This window comes from Zosterops lateralis (assembly GCF_965231275.1).
Source record: "Zosterops lateralis genome assembly, chromosome: 29".
In the NCBI taxonomy this organism is placed as follows: domain Eukaryota; kingdom Metazoa; phylum Chordata; class Aves; order Passeriformes; family Zosteropidae; genus Zosterops; species Zosterops lateralis.
Genome location: NC_139789.1, coordinates 4873442 through 4891439, shown reverse-complemented (window position 1 = coordinate 4891439; position 17998 = coordinate 4873442). Strand labels below are relative to the sequence as shown.

The 17998-nt window shown below is 55.4% G+C and overlaps 2 protein-coding genes across 4 annotated transcripts; one reads left to right on the top strand and one right to left on the bottom strand.

Annotated features, from left to right (window-relative positions):
- The first annotated feature begins 801 nt into the window (after positions 1-801).
- REX1BD (required for excision 1-B domain containing) lies at positions 802-4945 on the top strand. 3 transcript variants are annotated; one of them, XR_014591970.1, is made up of 6 exons: positions 802-832; positions 1631-1713; positions 2692-2896; positions 2972-3060; positions 3444-3610; positions 4881-4945. XR_014591970.1 is itself a non-coding variant. In XM_083880213.1 (5 exons), exons 1-5 carry the CDS (start codon positions 830-832, stop codon positions 3511-3513), a joined length of 450 nt encoding a protein of 149 aa, XP_083736339.1. In that variant the 5' UTR covers positions 802-829; the 3' UTR covers positions 3514-3809. The 3 variants fall into 3 exon arrangements, 1 of the variants encoding a protein (XP_083736339.1); XR_014591971.1 differs by lacking the exon at positions 4881-4945 and adding an exon at positions 3709-3809; XM_083880213.1 differs by lacking the exon at positions 4881-4945 and having other exon boundaries at positions 3444-3809.
- On the bottom strand, positions 4674-17841 carry CRLF1 (cytokine receptor like factor 1; the record flags this gene model as incomplete). The annotated part of the gene is made up of 8 exons (XM_083880212.1): positions 4674-4697; positions 4851-5029; positions 5602-5770; positions 5850-6007; positions 6214-6383; positions 6660-6789; positions 7959-8237; positions 17772-17841. The coding sequence occupies 8 exons, from the start codon at positions 17839-17841 to the stop codon at positions 4674-4676; spliced, it is 1179 nt and encodes a 392-aa protein (XP_083736338.1).
- Positions 17842-17998: the final 157 nt, after the last annotated feature.

Sequence of the window (17998 nt, the reverse complement as noted above, 5' to 3'; positions counted from 1 at the left end):
TGTCCAGGGACCGGCACCGGGACCCTCCCTATTCACGGAGATCCCACTGCATCCCCCTACCCATCCTATGGACCGGACCGGGGACCCGGGACAGGGAACCAGAGACCCGGGACAGGGCACCGGAGCCCTGGGACAAGGGAACTGGGGACAGGGCACCGGAGACCTGGGACAGAGAACAGGAGACCAGGACAGAGAACTGGAGACCCGGTACAGGGCACTGGAGACCTGGGACAGGGAACCAGAGACCCGGAGACCGGGGACAGAGAACCGGGGACCAGGGACAGGACACCGGAGACCCAGGATAGGGAACTGGAGACCTGGGACAGAGAACAGGAGACCTGGGACAGAGGACAGAAGACCCGGGACAGAGAACTGGGGACCAGGGACAGGGAACCGGGGACCCAGGACAGGGCACTGGAGACCCGGGACAGAGAACCGGAGACCCGGGACAGGGAGCCGGAGACCGGGGACAGAGAACCGGGGACCAGGGACAGAGAACCGGGGGCCAGGGACAGAGAACCGGAGACCAGGGACAGAGAACCGGGGGCCAGGGACAGAGAACCGGAGACCCAGGACAGGGCACTGAGGACCAGGGACAGGGCACCGAGGACCAGGGACAGAGAAACGGAGACTGGAGACAGAGAACCAGAGACCTGGAACAGAGTACTGGGGACCCGGGACAAGGGAACCGGAGACCGAGGACAGGGAACCGGGGACCAGGGCCAGGGCCCCGGGAGCGGCAGCACTGCCGGTCGGTGCCGGCAGGGGGCGGCGTTACCGCGCTCCGCCCCGCGGGCCCGGGGCCTGCGCCGTGCGGCCGGGCCGGGCCATGGTGAGCGACACCGGGACGGGAACGGGACCGGGAGCGGCCCCGGGGGCGGGACGGGGCATCCCGACAGTTACAGGGGGGGTCCCGGTGCCGGTCCGGGTATGGCCAGAGGGGGGTCCCGGTGGATCAGGGGGTCCCGGGACCGAGCCCGTGCACACATGGCCGGGATGGGGGTCCCGGTGCCCACCGGTATCGCGGGGACATGTCCAGGGGGTCCCGGTGTCGCTCCGGTTCGTGCACAAATGGCCTGGGGGCTCCCGGTGGGTGGGCAGGGGGCTATGGGGGGTCCCGGTGTCTGTGTGCACAGAACCGGGGGGCTCCCAGTGGGTGGGCAGGGGGCTATGGGGGTCCCGATGCCCAATTGTGTTGTGTACACAGAACCGGGGGGCTCCGGTGGATGGGCAGGGGGCTATGGGGGGTCCTGGTGTCTGTGCTGTGTACACAGAACCGGGGGGCTCCGGTGGATGGGCAGGGGGCTATGGGGGGTCCTGGTGTCTCTGTTGTGTGCACAGAACGGGGGGCTCCCAGTGGATGGGCAGGGGGCTATGAGGGGCCCCGGTGTCTGTGCTGTGTACACAGAACCGGGGGGCTCCGGTGGATGGGCAGGGGGCTATGGGGGGTCCCGGTGTCTCTCTGTGTTGTGTGCACAGAAGCGGGGGACTCCGGTAAAGTCCAGAACCCCCCCGAGACCCCCAGAACCGGGCGAGCACTCATTGCCCCGCACTGCTCTGACCCCCCTGGGCGGTACCGGCGATACCGGGTCACCGGTGCCACCACCGCTGTCCCCTTGTGTCCCCGCAGACGGGCCAGACCGTGCGGGAGCTGCTGCAGCGGCTGCGGGAGCTGCAGAGCCAGAGAGTCCAGACCTACCGGCTCTTGGAGGAGTGAGTACCGGACCGGCACCGCCCCGGGGGGCGGAAACCACCGGGGGCACGGGGGACACGCGGGGCACCCCCAGCAGGGGAACCGGATCCTTCATCCCCATTATTTTGCATCCTGTTGGGCCGGGGCCATGGGGGTGGCTGATGAGCTCCAGCTGGCAGCGCTGGACACCTGAATCCTATTTTAGCATCCAGCAGATGATGATGGACTTCCTGGGATGCAGGGGTTGAGAGTGTAAAGGATGAAAAAAAAAAAAAAAAAAACAAACCTCCAACTTTCCCTGCTAAAAAAAAGAGTTTTCTAACCCCTGTTCTTGGTGAGGGGTGAGGCTGCCTGGTTGTGCTGCCAAATCCAGGCAGGAAAACCCTCCTGGTGTAAAGGATGGGAAAAAAAATCCCAAACCTCCAACTTTCCCTGCTAAAAAAAGTTTTCTAACCCCTTGGTGAGGGGTGAGGCTGCATGGTCATGGTGCCAAATCCAGGCAGGAAAACCCTCCTGGTGTAAAGGATGGAAAAAAAAAATCCCAAACCTCCAACTTTCCCTGCTAAAAAAAGAGTTTTCTAAACCCTGTTCTGGTTGAGGGGTGAGGCTGCCTGGTCATGGTGCCAAATCCAGGCAGGAAAATCCTCCTGGTGTAAAGGATGAAAAAAAATCCCAAATCTCCAACTTTCCCTGCTAAAAAAAAGAGTTTTCTAACCCCTGTTCTTGGTGAGGGGTGAGGCTGCCTGGTTGTGCTGCCAAATCCAGGCAGGAAAACCCTCCTGGTGTAAAGGATGAAAAAAAATCCCAAATCTCCAACTTTCCCCTGCTAAAAAAAGAGTTTTCTAAACCCTGTTCTGGGTGAGGGGTGAGGCTGCCTGGTCATGGTGCCAAATCCAGGCAGGAAAACCCTCCTGGTGCTGCCTGTGGTGTGTGAAAAGGGGACTCAGCTCCACAATGGGCACCCCAGGTGTGGTGACAGTGGCTTTTCCTGTCCCCAGGGGTCACCGGGCGTACCTGGGCAGTGCCCCCCACTATGACTTCCCCCGGTACCGGCAGCTGGTGCACGAGGTCACCGTGGCCTTCAGTGGCATCTCCCGGGAGGTGCTGGACATCACCGGACGCCTGCGGGACCAGCTCGGCCGCCCCGACCTGGCCCAGCACCTGGCCCGGCTCCAGGACAGGGAGCAGGAGAAGCTGCAGCTGGTGGGTGTTTGGCTTGGGGAGGGGTCTTTGGGGCTGGTTTTGGGGGGTCTCAGCTCCAATGGTGTCCCCCCACAGACAGCACAGCTGCAGCTGGCCCGGCAGCAGGCACAGGACCAGCCCGAGGTGGATGTCCATCAGCAGGAGGTGCAGGAACTCAAGCACAAGTAGGTGATGGCCCTGTTGCTGTCTCCCCATCATTTTAGGAAAGCACCATCCCTTTAGTCCAGGACCCTCCCTGCCACCCCTTCACCCCATATTTTTGGATAGCACCCCCTCCCCAACCCACAGAATCCTGGAGTGCCTTGACTCAGAAAGGGACTCTCAGGAATCACAGAATCCAGGCCAGGAGCCCCTTCCCTGTGTTTCCCCGGCCTCCCTCCGGCCCAGGGGGGCCCAGATGGTGCCTTCGGGGTCTGGCGGCGCTGCGTGGCCGCGTCCCCTCGGCCTCCCCGGGCTGAGTGTTTCATAAACAGCGCGGGGAAGGCGAGGCGGCCCACATAATACGCTCCATATGGGCTTTATTTATAGTTTCCATCCGCTCTCGTAGGCTAATTAAAACCATTGAGGCAATCAGCGAAATTCTCCAGGACCTTAAGTACGATTCGGAAGAAAGTTGAGTGATGGGTGTCCCCGTGGGAACGGCTGGAGGGGCCAGGCTGGTGGAACAGGGGCCCCCTGTTCATCCCCCACCCGCTCCCGGTGCACCTTGGCAAGGTGGGCATTGTCCTCTGGGTCTCTTTTCTGGAGAAGGGGTGGGGAAGCCCCCTCTGGGACAAGTGGGGTCCCCCAAAATCTTGAGTATCCCTCAGCAGAGGGGTCCAGCATGGGGCTGGTTCCCTTTCCTGGCTGTGTCACGGCTGTGCCAAAGGCAAACCACACCCTGCAGTGCCATATTTTGGCCCCTATTGAGGTGGGCACCCCCATGGACAGCAACCCCCCCCTCAAAACCAGATTTTGGAGACCAGCTGTGCCCCCAACCCCACTGCAGCTCCGGCGCTCCACGAGCATTTTTTTATATTGTCACCCCAAATAAACCTGTCCCCACCGAGCTGGCCTGAGTGGTGTCATCTCAAGGGTTGGTGTGACCCCCTCTGCCACCCTCTCCACCTTGTCTCTGTCCCCTGGGAGCCCTGGGAGGGGTGACAAGGCCACGGGCCCCATTTGGCTGCCCGCTGTGTCCCCGTCCCCGCGCAGCGCGGCCGCTCCGCTGACGCAGACCCCGCTGGGCTTTCAGAGGTTTATTGGCATTAAGCTTAAATCTGTTCCTAATTGACTGAAATGGAACCAAAATAAGGCTGGTTTGAATCAAAACTGGAGCAGGCGCTGGGCAAACCCCAGCAGCCTCCAATCAGCCCGCGTGGCTCCCCAGGGATGGACCCCCCCAACCCCGCTGTGCACTCACAACGTGGGACCCCGGTGAGAAAATCGCTTCCCAAAGGGGAACTGCGGCGAGGGTGGGGGTCACCCGGGAAGCCCCCGCCTCTCTTTTCATCCCAGAGGCTGCTCTGGCTGGCAGAGCAAACCCCCCGTGCCCCCCACGGTTGGGCAAGGCTGCGGGGTCTTCTTGTTGTCGCGGGGTCGGGATCCCACAGAGCCCCCAGGGCTGGGCCAGCCCGGCCCCCCAATCTCACCCCACCCCATTCCCCAGGGCTGGGGGGCCGCGCTGCGCCCCGGCCGCCTCCCAACTCCCCCTCGGCGGGGCCGGGGCGGACGCGGGTGGTCCCGGGTGGGCGCCGGGCGCCCCGTCCCATCCTGCCGGCGCTCGGTCCCCCGCGGGCTACAACTTATCGCCGGGAAGAACCTGCGGAGAGGAGCAGAGCCCCGCGTCGCCCCGGGGTCGCCGTCACCCCCCAGCATCCCTGGGGTGGGGGGTCACCCCTGGTCCCCCCCCCACCCCCCTCCCCGAGCCCACCCAGCCGGGGAGGAGAAGAAGTGAGAAAGGCTCCTTACCTACCTGGTTGCGTGTTTTGTGCGATTTCTGCAGCCACACGCGCCACTGGTCGTAGAGTTTGATGCCCAGGTTGGAGCAGCCGTAGGCGTGTTTCTTCACCCAGCCGAAAAACTGCTTCAGCTCCCGCCGCAGCGTCGTGTTCTGCTCCCCTCCTTTGGGGTCGCAGCCCCCCGCCACTCGCTCTGCGGGGACAAACAGGGGTCAGTGTGACATGGGGGACAAAGGGGGTCAGTGTGACATGGGGGACAAAAGGGGGTCAGTGTGACATGGGTGACAAAAAGGGGGTCAGTGTGACATGGGGGACAAAGGGGGTCAGTGTGACAGATGGAGATAAACGGGGTCAGTGTCACAGGTGGGGACAAAAAGGGGGGTCAGTGTCACACGGAGGGCAAAGGGGGTCAGTGTCACACGGGGGGGACAAAGGGGGTCAGTGTCACAGGTGGGGATAAAGGGGGTCAGTGTCACATGGAGGGGCAGAGGGGTCAGTGTGACAGGTGAGGACAAAAGGGGGTCAGTGTCACAGGTATGGACAAAGGGGGTCAGTGTCACACGCGCCTCAACACCCTCCCCGTGCTGTGAATAACGAGGGCTGGGAGAGGAACACGAGCAGCTTTTGGCTCCCAGCTGGGAAAGCCAGAATTGGCTCCTTTGTAAGAAATCCAGGTACTGGGCATGGGGCAGGGAAGGGCCCCCGGTGCTCAGGGAGGGGAATGCAGTACCAGTGACACCCCCGAGCCCTGCCGGGGGCACTCACCGCTGCGCGGGGTGGAGGCGGCCGTGGGGTTGCTCCAGTCGCTCCAAATCCCGGCTTTCTTGGAGCCGTAGATGCTGAAGGGGTTACAGCGCACCTGGACGAAGTAAACGGTGCCGGGGCGCAGGCCGGCCAGGCGACAGGAGGTCTGGTTGCCCACATCATCCACCACCTGCAAAAGGGAGGAGATTGGGGGATTGGAGCATCCCCTCGGCCACCCCGCGCTGTCCCACCCCGCGGTGCCCACCCACCTTCCACTTGGAGCTGTCCTCCACCCGGTATTGGATTTGGTACTTGGCTTGGAAGAGGAAATCCTTGAGGGCCGGCGGGGAGCTCCAGCGCACGCTCAGCTGGTCCTCCAGGTCGCCCACCCTACTGACGTGCACGTCCGACGGCGGGTCCGTGGTCACTGCAGGGACAAGGGCAAAGGGCTGGCCGGGGACCCACCTCGAGGCCGTGACGATTAAAAGAGCCGCGGATGTAAAATCGACTCGACTCGGAGCACAACAGCCTAATTTGATTAGGAGCAATTCTGCTCACATATCGCCCATTTCCTGCTGTGCCCCCAGCCCCAGCTCAGAGTCACCCCCTCCCCTCGAGGTCACCGTGGCTCACCCACGTCGAGGATGTCCAGCATCACCACGTCGGACACGGCCACCCCCAGGCGGTTGGACGCCTCCACCCAGATCTCGTAGGGCGTGAAGAGGGCCAGGTCCTTGGGGATGTGGCAGGAGTAGGTTCCTGCAGTGTGGTATTCCTGGCAGGTGTTGTCCTGGCCGTACCACCTGTGGGCAGGTGATGGGTGAGGTACCAGCATTGCTCCCCCATTCCCGGGATGTCCCGTGGGTTGTTTTTTGGCCAGAATTGAGGGACCAGCCCCGTGCTTCACCCAACTCAACCAAGGCCACATCAGCTTTTCCTCACCCTCCCCAGCTCTGTGAGGAAACTCATCACTCCAGCACCACCCCTGAGCAGGAGGCATCGAGCTGCTCGTTCCCTGTTTCCCATTAAATCTCACTCCAAGGTTTTTAACAACAACGGGGATGAAGGTGAGCACCCACCTGCGCTTGTACTTGAGGGTGTAGTTGGTGTGCAGGAAGGTCTCCCCTTCTGTCCCCGGCGCCCACTTGCAGGTCAAGTCCTTCATGTTTTTGGACCAGCAAGTGATGTTGACTGGTTTTTCTGGGGGTACTGGGAGAGACAAAAAACAAAAAAAACCAAGAGTTTCCAGAGCTGTTTTTTTTTTCCAGCCACAGAGACACAAAACCCCAAATCCGAGCTGCATTCCCAGCTGAGCCTCTGTATTCCTGGGAATGCGTAGCGACCCAAAAAACAATCCCAAGCTGCATTCCCCATCCTGATTCCGTATTCCAGGGACGTAGCATCGTCCTTAAAATAGCCTGAGATAAAATCTTACGATTATTGGTTCGGACAAGCGAGTTTTAACCGAGGCTTTGCCGAAACGGCCTCTGAGCTACGGGCGGGTCGGGGCTCCACCAGAGCAGCTCCTGGCTCGTTTTGGTGAAAACCAGGACGCTGATCCCTCCCTGGGGATCCCTGGCTTCTCTCCCTGGTGCTGGCTGGACCCTGGCACAGAGCAGCTGACCCTGGCATGGAATTGCCAGACCCCAGTACAGAGCAGCTGGACCCCAGCACTGGCTGGACCCCGGCACAGGGCAGCCAGACCCCAACACAGTGACCAGACCCCAGCATGGAGTGGCCAGATCTTATCACAGAGTGACCAGACCCCAACACAGAGTAATCAGACCCCAACATGGAGTGACCAGACTGCAGCATGTAGTGACCAGACTAGAGCATGGAGTGATCAGACCCCAGTACAGTGACCAGACCCCAGTATGGGGTGGCCAGACCCCAGCACAGAGTGACCAGACCCTGGTGTAGAGTGACCAGATCCCAACATGGAGTGACCAGACCCCAGCACAGTGACCAGACCCCGGCACAAAGTGACCAGACCCCAAGATGCAGTGACCAGACCTCAGCAGAGAGAGCCCAGACCCCAGCACAGAGTGACCAAACCTCATCACAGAGTGACCAAACCCCACCACAGAATGACCAAACCCCATCACAGAATGCCCAAACCCCATCACACAATGACCAAACCCCATTACACATTAACCAAACCCCAACACAGAGTGATCTGACCTTAACACAGAGTGACCAGACCCCAGGACACAGTGACCAAACCCCAACACAGAGTGACCAAACCCTATCACACAGTGCCCAAACCCCAACACAGAGTGCCCAAACCTCATCACAGAATGACCAAACCCCATCACACATTAACCAAACCCCAACACAGAATGCCCACACCCCATCACAGAACGACACCACCAACGTACATCCAACATAAAGGCAGGAGCCGGCCAGGATGCCACCATCTCTGCTGTGACACACCAGGTTGTCCCCCGACTGCTGCCTGGAGCCGTTGAGACGCGCCAGGGCCACGCTGAGCGTGGAGGGGCCCAGAGTGGAGTAGGAGGCGGCCGGGAGGCGCCGCCCGTTCAGGGTCCAGTACAAATCCTCGGCTTTGAGCGGAAAGTCCGGGCTGACCGTGCAGGTGGCCACCAGCGAGGAGCCGATGAGCAGAGTGGGGTCTTGGGGGGAAATCACCGCGGGGTCTGCAGCCGGAGAGATGGAGAGCCAGGGGAAAAAAAAAAAAAAAAATCGATTATGGAGGGTTTGGTGTTGAGCTGATGAGGTTATGGCTGTTTAAATGCATCTACATCTGTTTAAATATATTTTATATCTATTTTACACTGATTTAAATGCCTTTATGTGTTTTAAATGCGTTTTGTGTCTGTTTAAATGCATTGTTTTGATATTTTACGTCGCTTTAAATAATCACGTCTATATAAATTTAAATCATCATATGTGTTTTATATTAATTTATCTATGTTTTATATTAATTTAAATACATTGTTCAGCTATTTTACATCCATTTAAATAATCATAAGCCTATACTGATTTAAATCAGGTATCTATTTAATACAGATTTAAATCACCACGTATCTATTTTATATCAATTTAAACACATTGGTTTCTATTTTACATCAATTTAAATACACTGGTTTCTATTTTACATCGATTTCAATGCGTTTCATATCTATTCTTTACTTCTGCACATTTTACATCTAAAGACATTTTACATCTTTTATATCTATTTAAATATTTTTATATCTATTCTGTATCTCAATACACACCTATTTTTATCTGTTTAAATACACCTTAAAGGTACTTTTATATCTACATACATTTTATATCCAAACAATTTTAATATCTATTTTTATATCTACATCTATTTTAGAACTTTAAAAAAAAATACTTTTAATATCCACTTTTTATCTTTTTTTTTATTTTTTCCCCAGGGCTGGGGTGGGGCTGGGTTGCGGCTTTGGAAGTTTTTCTGTGACAAAAAGGAAAATTTGAGGGGATTTTTTTTTTTTCTGCCCCTCTCTCCTTTTCCAGCACTGCCAAGATCCGGCATTTCCCCCTCGCCCGAAGGTGCCTCATCCCCACCATGTGCTCCCAACCCCCTGGACATCCCGAGAGCCCCTCTGGGAGGGAAAATTCCCAGCCTGGATTGTCCCAGGACCACAAGGCTTTTCCCAGTCCAGTTTATCTTGGGACCACAAAGCTTTTCCCAGCCCAGTTTATCCCAGAACCACGAGGCTTTTCCAGCCCTTTTTATCCCGGGACCACGAGGCTTTCCCAGCCTGGGTTGTCCCTGGACCACGAGGCTTTCCCAGCCCAGTTTATCCCAGAACCACAAGGCTTTCCCAGCCTGGATTATCTCGGCACCTCGAGGCTTTCCCAGCCCTGTTTATTCCTGACCATGAAGCTTTCCCAGCCCAATTTATCCCAGGACGACGAGGCTTTTCCAGCCCTGTTTATCCTGGGACAACAATGCTTTTCCAGCCCTGTCTATCCCGGCACCACGATGCTTTTCCCAGCCCAGTTTATCCCAGAACCACAAGGCTTTCCCAGCCCAGTTTATCCCGGCACCTCGAGGCTTTTTCCAGCCCGAATTACCCCAGGACTACGAGCCTTTCCCAGCCCTGTTTATCCCAGGACCACAAGGCTTTTCCCAGCCTGAATTACCCCAGGACTGTGATGCTTTTCCAGCCCTATTTATCCCAGAACCACGAGCCTTTCCCAGCCCAATTTATCCCGGGCTACAAGGCTTTTCCTGCCCTGTTTATCCCTGAACCACGATGCTTTTCCAGTCTGGGTTATCCCTGAACCACGATGCTTTTCCTGCCCTGTTTATCCCTGAACCACGATGCTTTTCCAGCCTGGTTTATCCCGGGACTACAATGCTTTCCCAGCCCGAATTACCCCAGGACTATGATGCTTTCCCAACCCAGTTTATTCCAGAACCACGAGCCTTTCCCAGCCCAGTTTATCTTGGGACTACAAGGCTTTTCCCAGCCCGAATTACCCCAGGTCTATGAGGCTTTTCCCAACCCTGTTTATCCCGGGACTATGAGGCTTTTCCCAGGCCGGTTTGTGCAGAGACCACGAGGCTTTCCCTGCCTTGTTTATCCCGGGACTATGAGCCTTTCCCAGCCCAGATCACCCCAGAACCATGATGCTTTCCCAGCCCAGATCACCCCAGAACCACGATGCTTTCCCAGCCCAGTTTATCCCAGGACCACGATGCTTTTCCTGTTCTGTTTATTCCGAGACCCTGAGGCTTTTCCTGCTCTATCTATCCCAGCACCACGAGGCTTTTCCAGCCCTGTTTATCGCAAGACCACAATGCTTTTCCCAGCCCGGTTTATCCCGAGACTATGAGGCTTTTCCAGCCCAGTTTATCCCAGAACTACGAGCCTTTTCCAGCCTGGATTACCCCAGGACTATGAGGCTTTCCCTGCATGGTTTATCCTGGGACTATGATGCTTTTCCAGCCCTGTCTATCCCAGAACTGCGAGCCTTTCCCAACCCTGTTTATCCCGGGACTACAAGGCTTTTCCCAGCCTGAATTACCCCAGGACTAGGAGCCTTTCCCAGCCCTGTCTATCCCGGCCCTACGAGCCTTTTCCCCCAGGTTTTATCCCGGCCCCAGGATGCTTTTCCCAGCCCGAATTACCCCAGGACTATGAGCCTTTCCCAGCCCTGTTTATCCCAGAACTACGAGCCTTTCCCAGTCCAATTTATCCCGGGCTACAAGGCTTTTCCTGCCCTGTTTATCCCAGAACCACGAGCCTTTCCCAGCCCAGTTTATCCCAAGACCATAAGGCTTTCCCAGCCCTGTTTATCCCAGGACCACAAGCCTTTTCCAGCCTGAATTACCCCAGGACTGTGATGCTTTTCCAGCCCTATTTATCCCAGAACCACGAGCCTTTCCCAGCCCAATTTATCCCGGGCTACAAGGCTTTTCCTGCCCTGTTTATCCCTGAACCACGATGCTTTTCCTGCCCTGTTTATCCCTGAACCACGATGCTTTCCCAGCCCAGTTTATCCCAGGACCACGATGCTTTTCCTGTTCTGTTTATTCCGAGACCCTGAGGCTTTTCCTGCTCTATCTATCCCAGCACCACGAGGCTTTTCCAGCCCTGTTTATCGCAAGACCACAATGCTTTTCCCAGCCTGGTTTATCCCGAGACTATGAGGCTTTTCCAGCCCAGTTTATCCCAGAACTACGAGCCTTTTCCAGCCTGGATTACCCCAGGACTATGAGGCTTTCCCTGCATGGTTTATCCTGGGACTATGATGCTTTTCCAGCCCTGTCTATCCCAGAACTGCGAGCCTTTCCCAACCCTGTTTATCCCGGGACTACAAGGCTTTTCCCAGCCTGAATTACCCCAGGACTAGGAGCCTTTCCCAGCCCTGTCTATCCCGGCCCTACGAGCCTTTTCCCCCAGGTTTTATCCCGGCCCCAGGATGCTTTTTCCAGCCCAAATCACCCCAGGACTATGAGCCTTTCCCAGCCCTGTTTATCCCAGAACTACGAGCCTTTTCCAGCCTGATTTATCCCAGGACCACGATGCTTTTCCTGTTCTGTTTATCCCAGAACCACAAGCCTTTCCCAGCTGGGTTTGTGCAGAGACCACGAGGCTTTTCCAGCCCGAATTACCCCAGGACTAGAGCCTTTCCCAGCCCAGTTTATCCCAGAACACAAGCCTTTCCCAGCCCTGTCTATCCCGGCACCATGATGCTTTTTCCAGCCCGAATTACCCCAGGACTAGGAGCCTTTCCCAGCCCTGTTTATCCCAGAACTACGAGCCTTTCCCAGTCCAATTTATCCCGGGCTACAAGGCTTTTCCTGCCCTGTTTATCCCTGAACCACGAGCCTTTCCCAGCCCAGTTTATCCCAAGACCATAAGGCTTTCCCAGCCCTGTTTATCCCAGGACCACAAGCCTTTCCCAGCCTGAATTACCCCAGGACTGTGATGCTTTTCCAGCCCAGTTTATCCCAGAACCAGGAGCCTTTCCCAGCCCAATTTATCCCAAGACCATGAGCCTTTCCCAACCCTGTTTATCCTGGCACCATGAGTCTTTTCCTGCCCGGTTTGTGCAGAGACCACGATGTTTTCCAGCCTGGTTTATCCCAAGACCACGATGCTTTTCCCAGCCCGAATTACCCCAGGACTAGGAGCCTTTCCCAGCCCTGTCTATCCCGGCCCTACGAGCCTTTTCCCCCAGGTTTTATCCCGGCCCCAGGATGCTTTTCCCAGCCCGAATTACCCCAGGACTATGAGCCTTTCCCAGCCCTGTTTATCCCAGAACTACGAGCCTTTTCCAGCCTGATTTATCCCAGGACCACGATGCTTTTCCTGTTCTGTTTATCCCAGAACCACAAGCCTTTCCCAGCTCGGTTTGTGCAGAGACCACGAGGCTTTTCCCAGCCCGAATTACCCCAGGACCACGATGCTTTCCCAGCCCTGTTTATCCCGGCACTACAAGCGTTTCCCAACCCTGTTTATCCCGGGACCATGAGCCTTTCCCAGCCCCATTTATCCCAGAACCACGATGCTTTTCCAGCCTGGTTTATCTCAGAACTACGAGCCTTTCCCAGCCCTGTTTATCCCAGAACCACAAGGCTTTCCCAACCCTGTTTATCCCAGGACTACGATGCTTTTCCAGCCCTGTGTATCCTGGGACTATGAGGCTTTTCCAGCCCAGTTTATCCCAGGACCATGAAGCTTTCCCTGCCAGGTTTATCCCAGGACCACGAGGCTTTTCCAGCCTGGATTACCCCAGGACTATGAGGCTTTCTCTGCATGGTTTATCCTGGGACTATGATGCTTTTCCAGCCTGGTTTATCCCAGAACCACGAGCCTTTTCCAGCCCTGTTTATCCCAGAACCACGAGCCTTTTCCAGCCCTGTCTATCCCAGAACCACGAGCCTTTTCCAGCCCTGTCTATCCCAGAACCACGAGCCTTTTCCCCCAGGTTTTATCCCGGCCCCAGGATGCTTTTCCCAGCCCGAATTACCCCAGGACTATGAGCCTTTTCCAGCCCTGTTTATCCCGGCCCCACGAGCCTTTCCCAGCCCTGTCTATCCCAGAACTACGAGCCTTTCCCAGCCGTGTTTATCCCGGGACCACGAGGCTTTTCCAGCCTGGATTACCCCAGGACTATGATGCTTTCCCAGCCCAGTTTATCCCAGAACTACAAGGCTTTTCCCAGCCAGGTTTATCCCAGAGCACGATGCTTTTCCTGCCCTGTTTATCCCAGAACCACGAGGTTTTTCCACCAGGGTTTATCCCAAGACCACGATGCTTTTCCAGCCCGAATTACCCCAGAACCACGAGCCTTTCCCAGCCCTGTCTATCCCGGCCCCAGGACGCTTTTCCCCAGGTTTTATCCCGGCCCCAGGACGCTTTTCCCCAGGTTTTATCCCGCCCCAGGATTTTTTTCCCAGGCGCGCTGCCCCGGCGCCTCTCCCGGGGTGTTCCGTGTCCATCAGCCCTTTATCAGCTCCATCCGCACGCGCCGGGCTAATATCCCAAATTACCTCCCGGAAAGTTCCCGCGACCTTCCCCTCCCCTCCGACCTCCGGGCCCCGATCGCTTTTCAGCGCCCGCAGAGTTCCCAAAAATCCCCGTCAAACCGGAAAAATCCTAAATTTAGGGGGGTTAGGGGGGTCTGCCCTGCCCTTCTCCGCCTCCCATCCCTCTGGAATTAATGCTCCCAAAATTTCTTGTTATGCCGGGGGAGATTTAATTAGAAATTAGGAATTAAAGCATCAATATCCATGGATTGGTACCAAACACCCCGAAATATTCATGGGACCCCGAAATATTCATGGGACCCCAAATTTCCACGGGATGGAGTTGGGTGCCCCAGGATACCCCGGGATGGTGATGGATCCATCTCATTTCCCAAAAAAAAAAAAAAAAAAAAAAAAAAATCCCTTTCCCGAGGCTGGTGAGGCCTCTGGAAATCTCTGTATTTTTTATTTTTTTCCCTGGATTTTTTATTTTTTTTTTTTTTTTTTTTCCTCCTCCGAGCAGGATCCTCTGGAAGGGCAAATTTTCTTTCTTTCTGTATTTTTTTTTTCCCCAGGATTTTGTTCTTTTTTTTTTTTTTTTTTTTTTTTTTTTTTTTCTCCTCTGGAGTGGCCAATGTTTTTTCTCTCTATTTTTTTTCCCCTGGATTTTTTTTTATTTTATTTTATTTTTTTTTTTCTTCCCCTCTGGAGGGGCCAATTTTCTTTCTCTCTATTTTTTCCCCCTGAATTTTGGGGCTTTTTTTCCTCCTCTGATCAGGATCCTCTGGAGGGGCCAATTTTCTCTCTCTCTATTTTTTTCCCCTGAATTTTGTTGTTTTGTTTTTTTTCCCTCTTCCGAGCAGGACCCTCTAGAGGGGCCAATTTTCTTTCTCTCTGTATTTTTTTCCCCTGGATCTTGGGGTTTTTTTTTCTTCTCCTCTGGAGGGGCCAATTTTCTTTCTCTCTCAATTTTTTTTTCTATTTTTTCCCCTGGATTTTTTTTTTCCCCTCCTCCGAGCAGGACCCTCTGGAGGGGCCAATTTTCTTTCTCTCTGTATTTTTTTTCCCTTGGATTTTTTTTTCTTCTCCTTTGGAGGGGCCAATTTTCTTTCTCTCCGTATTTTTTTTCCCTGGATTTTGTTTGTTTTTTTTTTTTTTTTTTTTTTTTATTCAGGACTCTCTGGAGAAGCCAATTATATCCACATATATATCCACATTATATTCTTTTTTTCCCCCTGGAATTATTTCCCCCTCCTTCAGCACCGAACATGTGTTTTAAAAGGGAAAAGTGTGAAATTTTCCGAGCGCGGAGAGGGAAAAGGGCCGGAGAGAGAGAGAATGTGGAATGTGCAAGTTGCAACGAAAATAAAATACCTGCTCGGGGGTTTTATGGCTTCTCTATTGCAAAGGGAAAAAAAAAAATAAATAAAAAATACTGATCAGGTGCTAAGTAATGCTATAAAGTAAAACCACATTTCCAAGGTGTCGGGAACGTTTATGCTTTTCTTCCGAAGGGCCGGGTTTCATTTTAGTTTTATATCGGAGTTTAAAAGGGTTGGGAAAGGAAAAAAAAAAAAAAAAAAAAAAAAAAAGGTGGAGGAGAGAAGGAAAAAAAAAATAATAAAAAAAGCTCTGATAAGTGTCAGAGATCACAGAGTTTAAAAAAAAAAAAAAGATTTATTGAGCTGCGCAGGGGGTTAAAGGAAAATAGAAATAATTGTTCCTGAAGAACAAAAGGGAATTTGGGGAAGCTCCGAATTCCACAGGAAAAAATAAAATTAGATATAAATGTGTAGTTAGAGCTCTTGCAGTGAGGTTTGAGGGGAGACACAGTACCCAAAAAAATCCACTTTATCCCTCTTTTCCACTCTTCTCCCCAGTATATATATATATATTTTTTTTTTTTCCTTTCTCATCCCCGAGTGGCATTTCTGGTGCCCATCCCTGGGCTGGAGGAGGGATTTATAAAAAGCCCAGGCATTCCAGTGCGGCCGAGGGAAATTTTCACTCTCTAAAAGGACATTTGGCTTCTCCTTCGCCAGAGCCGCACGTCGAGGGGCGGCGGGGCCAAGGCTGCCCAAGACCCCCCTGGGGAGGGGGAAAATGGGGGGCCTGGAAGGGGATTGGGGGGAAAAAGATAAGGGGACAACCCCACTGAGGGTTCGTGTTATTTGTTCCCAATGGGATCAACCCCTCCAGATATTGGGGTGGGCATTGGGGGGGCCAGGGCTGCCTGAGACCCCCATGGGGAGGGGGAAAAATGGGGGTCCTGGAAGGGGATTGGGGGGAAAAAGATAAGGGGACAACCCCATTGAGGGTTCGTGTTATTTGTTCCCAATGGGATCAACCCCTCCAGATATTGGGGTGGGCATTGAGGGGGCCAGTGCTGCCCAAGACCCCCGTGGGGAGGAGAGAAATGGGGGTCCTGGAAGGGGATTGGGGGGAAAAGATAAGGGGACAACCCCACTGAGGGTCTGGTTGTGGCTTTGTGTTGTTCCCAATGGGATCAACCCCTCCAGGCACTGGGGTGGGCACTGGGGGGGCCAGGGCTGCCCAAGACCCCCATGGGAAAGGGGAGAAATCTGGTTAATTGGGAGGAAAAAGGTGAGGGGACAACCCCACTGAGGGTCCAGCTGTGGCTTTGTGTTGTTCCCAATGGGATCAAACCCTCCAGGCACCAAGAGCTGCTTTAACAACCCCCAAAAGAGATTTTTTTTGAGCGTTTTTTCTCCCCACCCAACACCTCCGGCAATTCCTGCCCCGATTAACCCCTTTAGGACCCCACCGAGGGTCCGGCTGTGGCTTTGTGTTATTCCCAATAGGATCAACCCCTCCAGGCACCAAGAGCCGCTTTAACAACCCCAAAAGGGATTTTTTTGAGCCCCTTTAGGACCCCACCGAGGGTCCAGCTGTGGCTTCATGTTGTCCCCAATAGGATCAACCTCTCCAGGCACCAAGAGCCGCTTTAACAACCCCCAAAAGGGATTTTTTTCAGCGTTTTTTCTCCCCACCCAACACCTCCGGCAATTCCTGCCCCGATTAACCCCTTTAGGACTCGTCATTTGAGGAGTTTTTTGGCTCAGGGAGGTGCCGCTGCAGTTTTTTTTCTGGCGGGTCCCGTTCGCCCGTCGGGAGCCGGGAACATCCATCGCCTTGAGAAATTCCCATCATAGGGAGGAAACCAAACTTCCTGCGGCGGGGAGAGAGATCTCACCCTCCCCTGGCTCCCACCGCGGGGTTAAAGGAAAATAGGGCAGCGGGGCGGCGGCTGGGATGGGATTTTTGGGGAAATCCATCGGGTTTAGGGTTTTTTTCCCAACCCCAATCCCCGAAATCGCTCCAGGGCTCAACCCACAGGTGGCACCTCCTGGACCTGCCCCAGATTTGGCATCACTGAGGGGCTTCTTAAATTTTTTTAGGGGGGTGTCGTTGTTTTCCGTAGGGTAAAAAGGGAGATTTTCATTGTTCCGGGTGGGAAAAGGGGATTTATTGTTCTCTGGGGTGAGGGGGCGGCTCTGGAGGGGAAAAGGGGAACCCCCTTGTTCTCGAGAGGGGGAGAGGGGGGTCTTGGGGGGTTTTTTTTGGGGAAAAAGGGGGTGATGGCTCCAGGGGGTGCGAGGGGAAGGGGCTCTCTATTGTTCTCGGGGCGGAGAGCGGGGGTTTCCATTGTCCTGGGTGGGGAAAGGAGCCGCATTGTTCTGCGGGACGGGGGGGGCTGGACGGGGACAGGGGGACAGCGGCCCTTCTCGGGGTCCCCCTGCTCCATGGGGAAAACAGGGGGGGGCTCTGCTCTGGGAAAAACGGGGGGTCTCTCCCCTCCGCTCTCAAGGATGGGGGGCAACACCAAAAAAAAAATAAAAAAAATAAAAATAAAATTCCTCTATTGTTCTCTGCGGGCAAAGGGCGGGCAGGGATGGGTTTGGGGGGTCCCTCCTGCCTTGTCTGGAGGCCCTGGGGGGGTCCTGGCTGCTCTCCAGGGGGGGGGTCCCGGTTCCCCTCAAATCTCAGCCCCGAAGTGCGCCCGGTGCCGCCTCCGCCTCTCCCAGGATTGGAGACAACAGGACACCCAAGGGTGGGGGGCTCCGATTTGGGGAGGGGGATGAGACAAGCGGAAAAAAGCAGAAAAACCCCCAGGGGGGCTCCTCACAGCCAACGGGAGCTCCCCGGGGGGCTCCGACGGGACCCCCGCGGACCTCGCGGCGCTGCGGGTACTCACAGGAGAGCGGCTCGGCCCGGGGCTGGCCGGGACACAGGAGCAGCGCCAGGAGCAGCAGCGGGGGCGGCATGGCCTCTCCTCCTCCTCTCCCCCCCGGTGCCCGTCGGTGCCCGGGGCGGCGGAGCGGAGCGCACCGGCACGTCCGGGGAAGTCCCGAGCAAGTCTGAGCAACCCCCGGTTACCAAAGGCCCGAGTGAGAGCGGCCCTGGCCCCGCCCCGGGACCGCC

Bases quoted from the DNA above. Each gene is read 5' to 3' on its own strand.
- REX1BD (XM_083880213.1), top strand. The intron at 1,714-2,691 runs GTGAGTACCGGA...TCCTGTCCCCAG, and splicing joins ACCTACCGGCTCTTGGAGGA to GGGTCACCGGGCGTACCTGG. The intron at 3,061-3,443 runs GTAGGTGATGGC...CCGCTCTCGTAG, and splicing joins GTGCAGGAACTCAAGCACAA to GCTAATTAAAACCATTGAGG.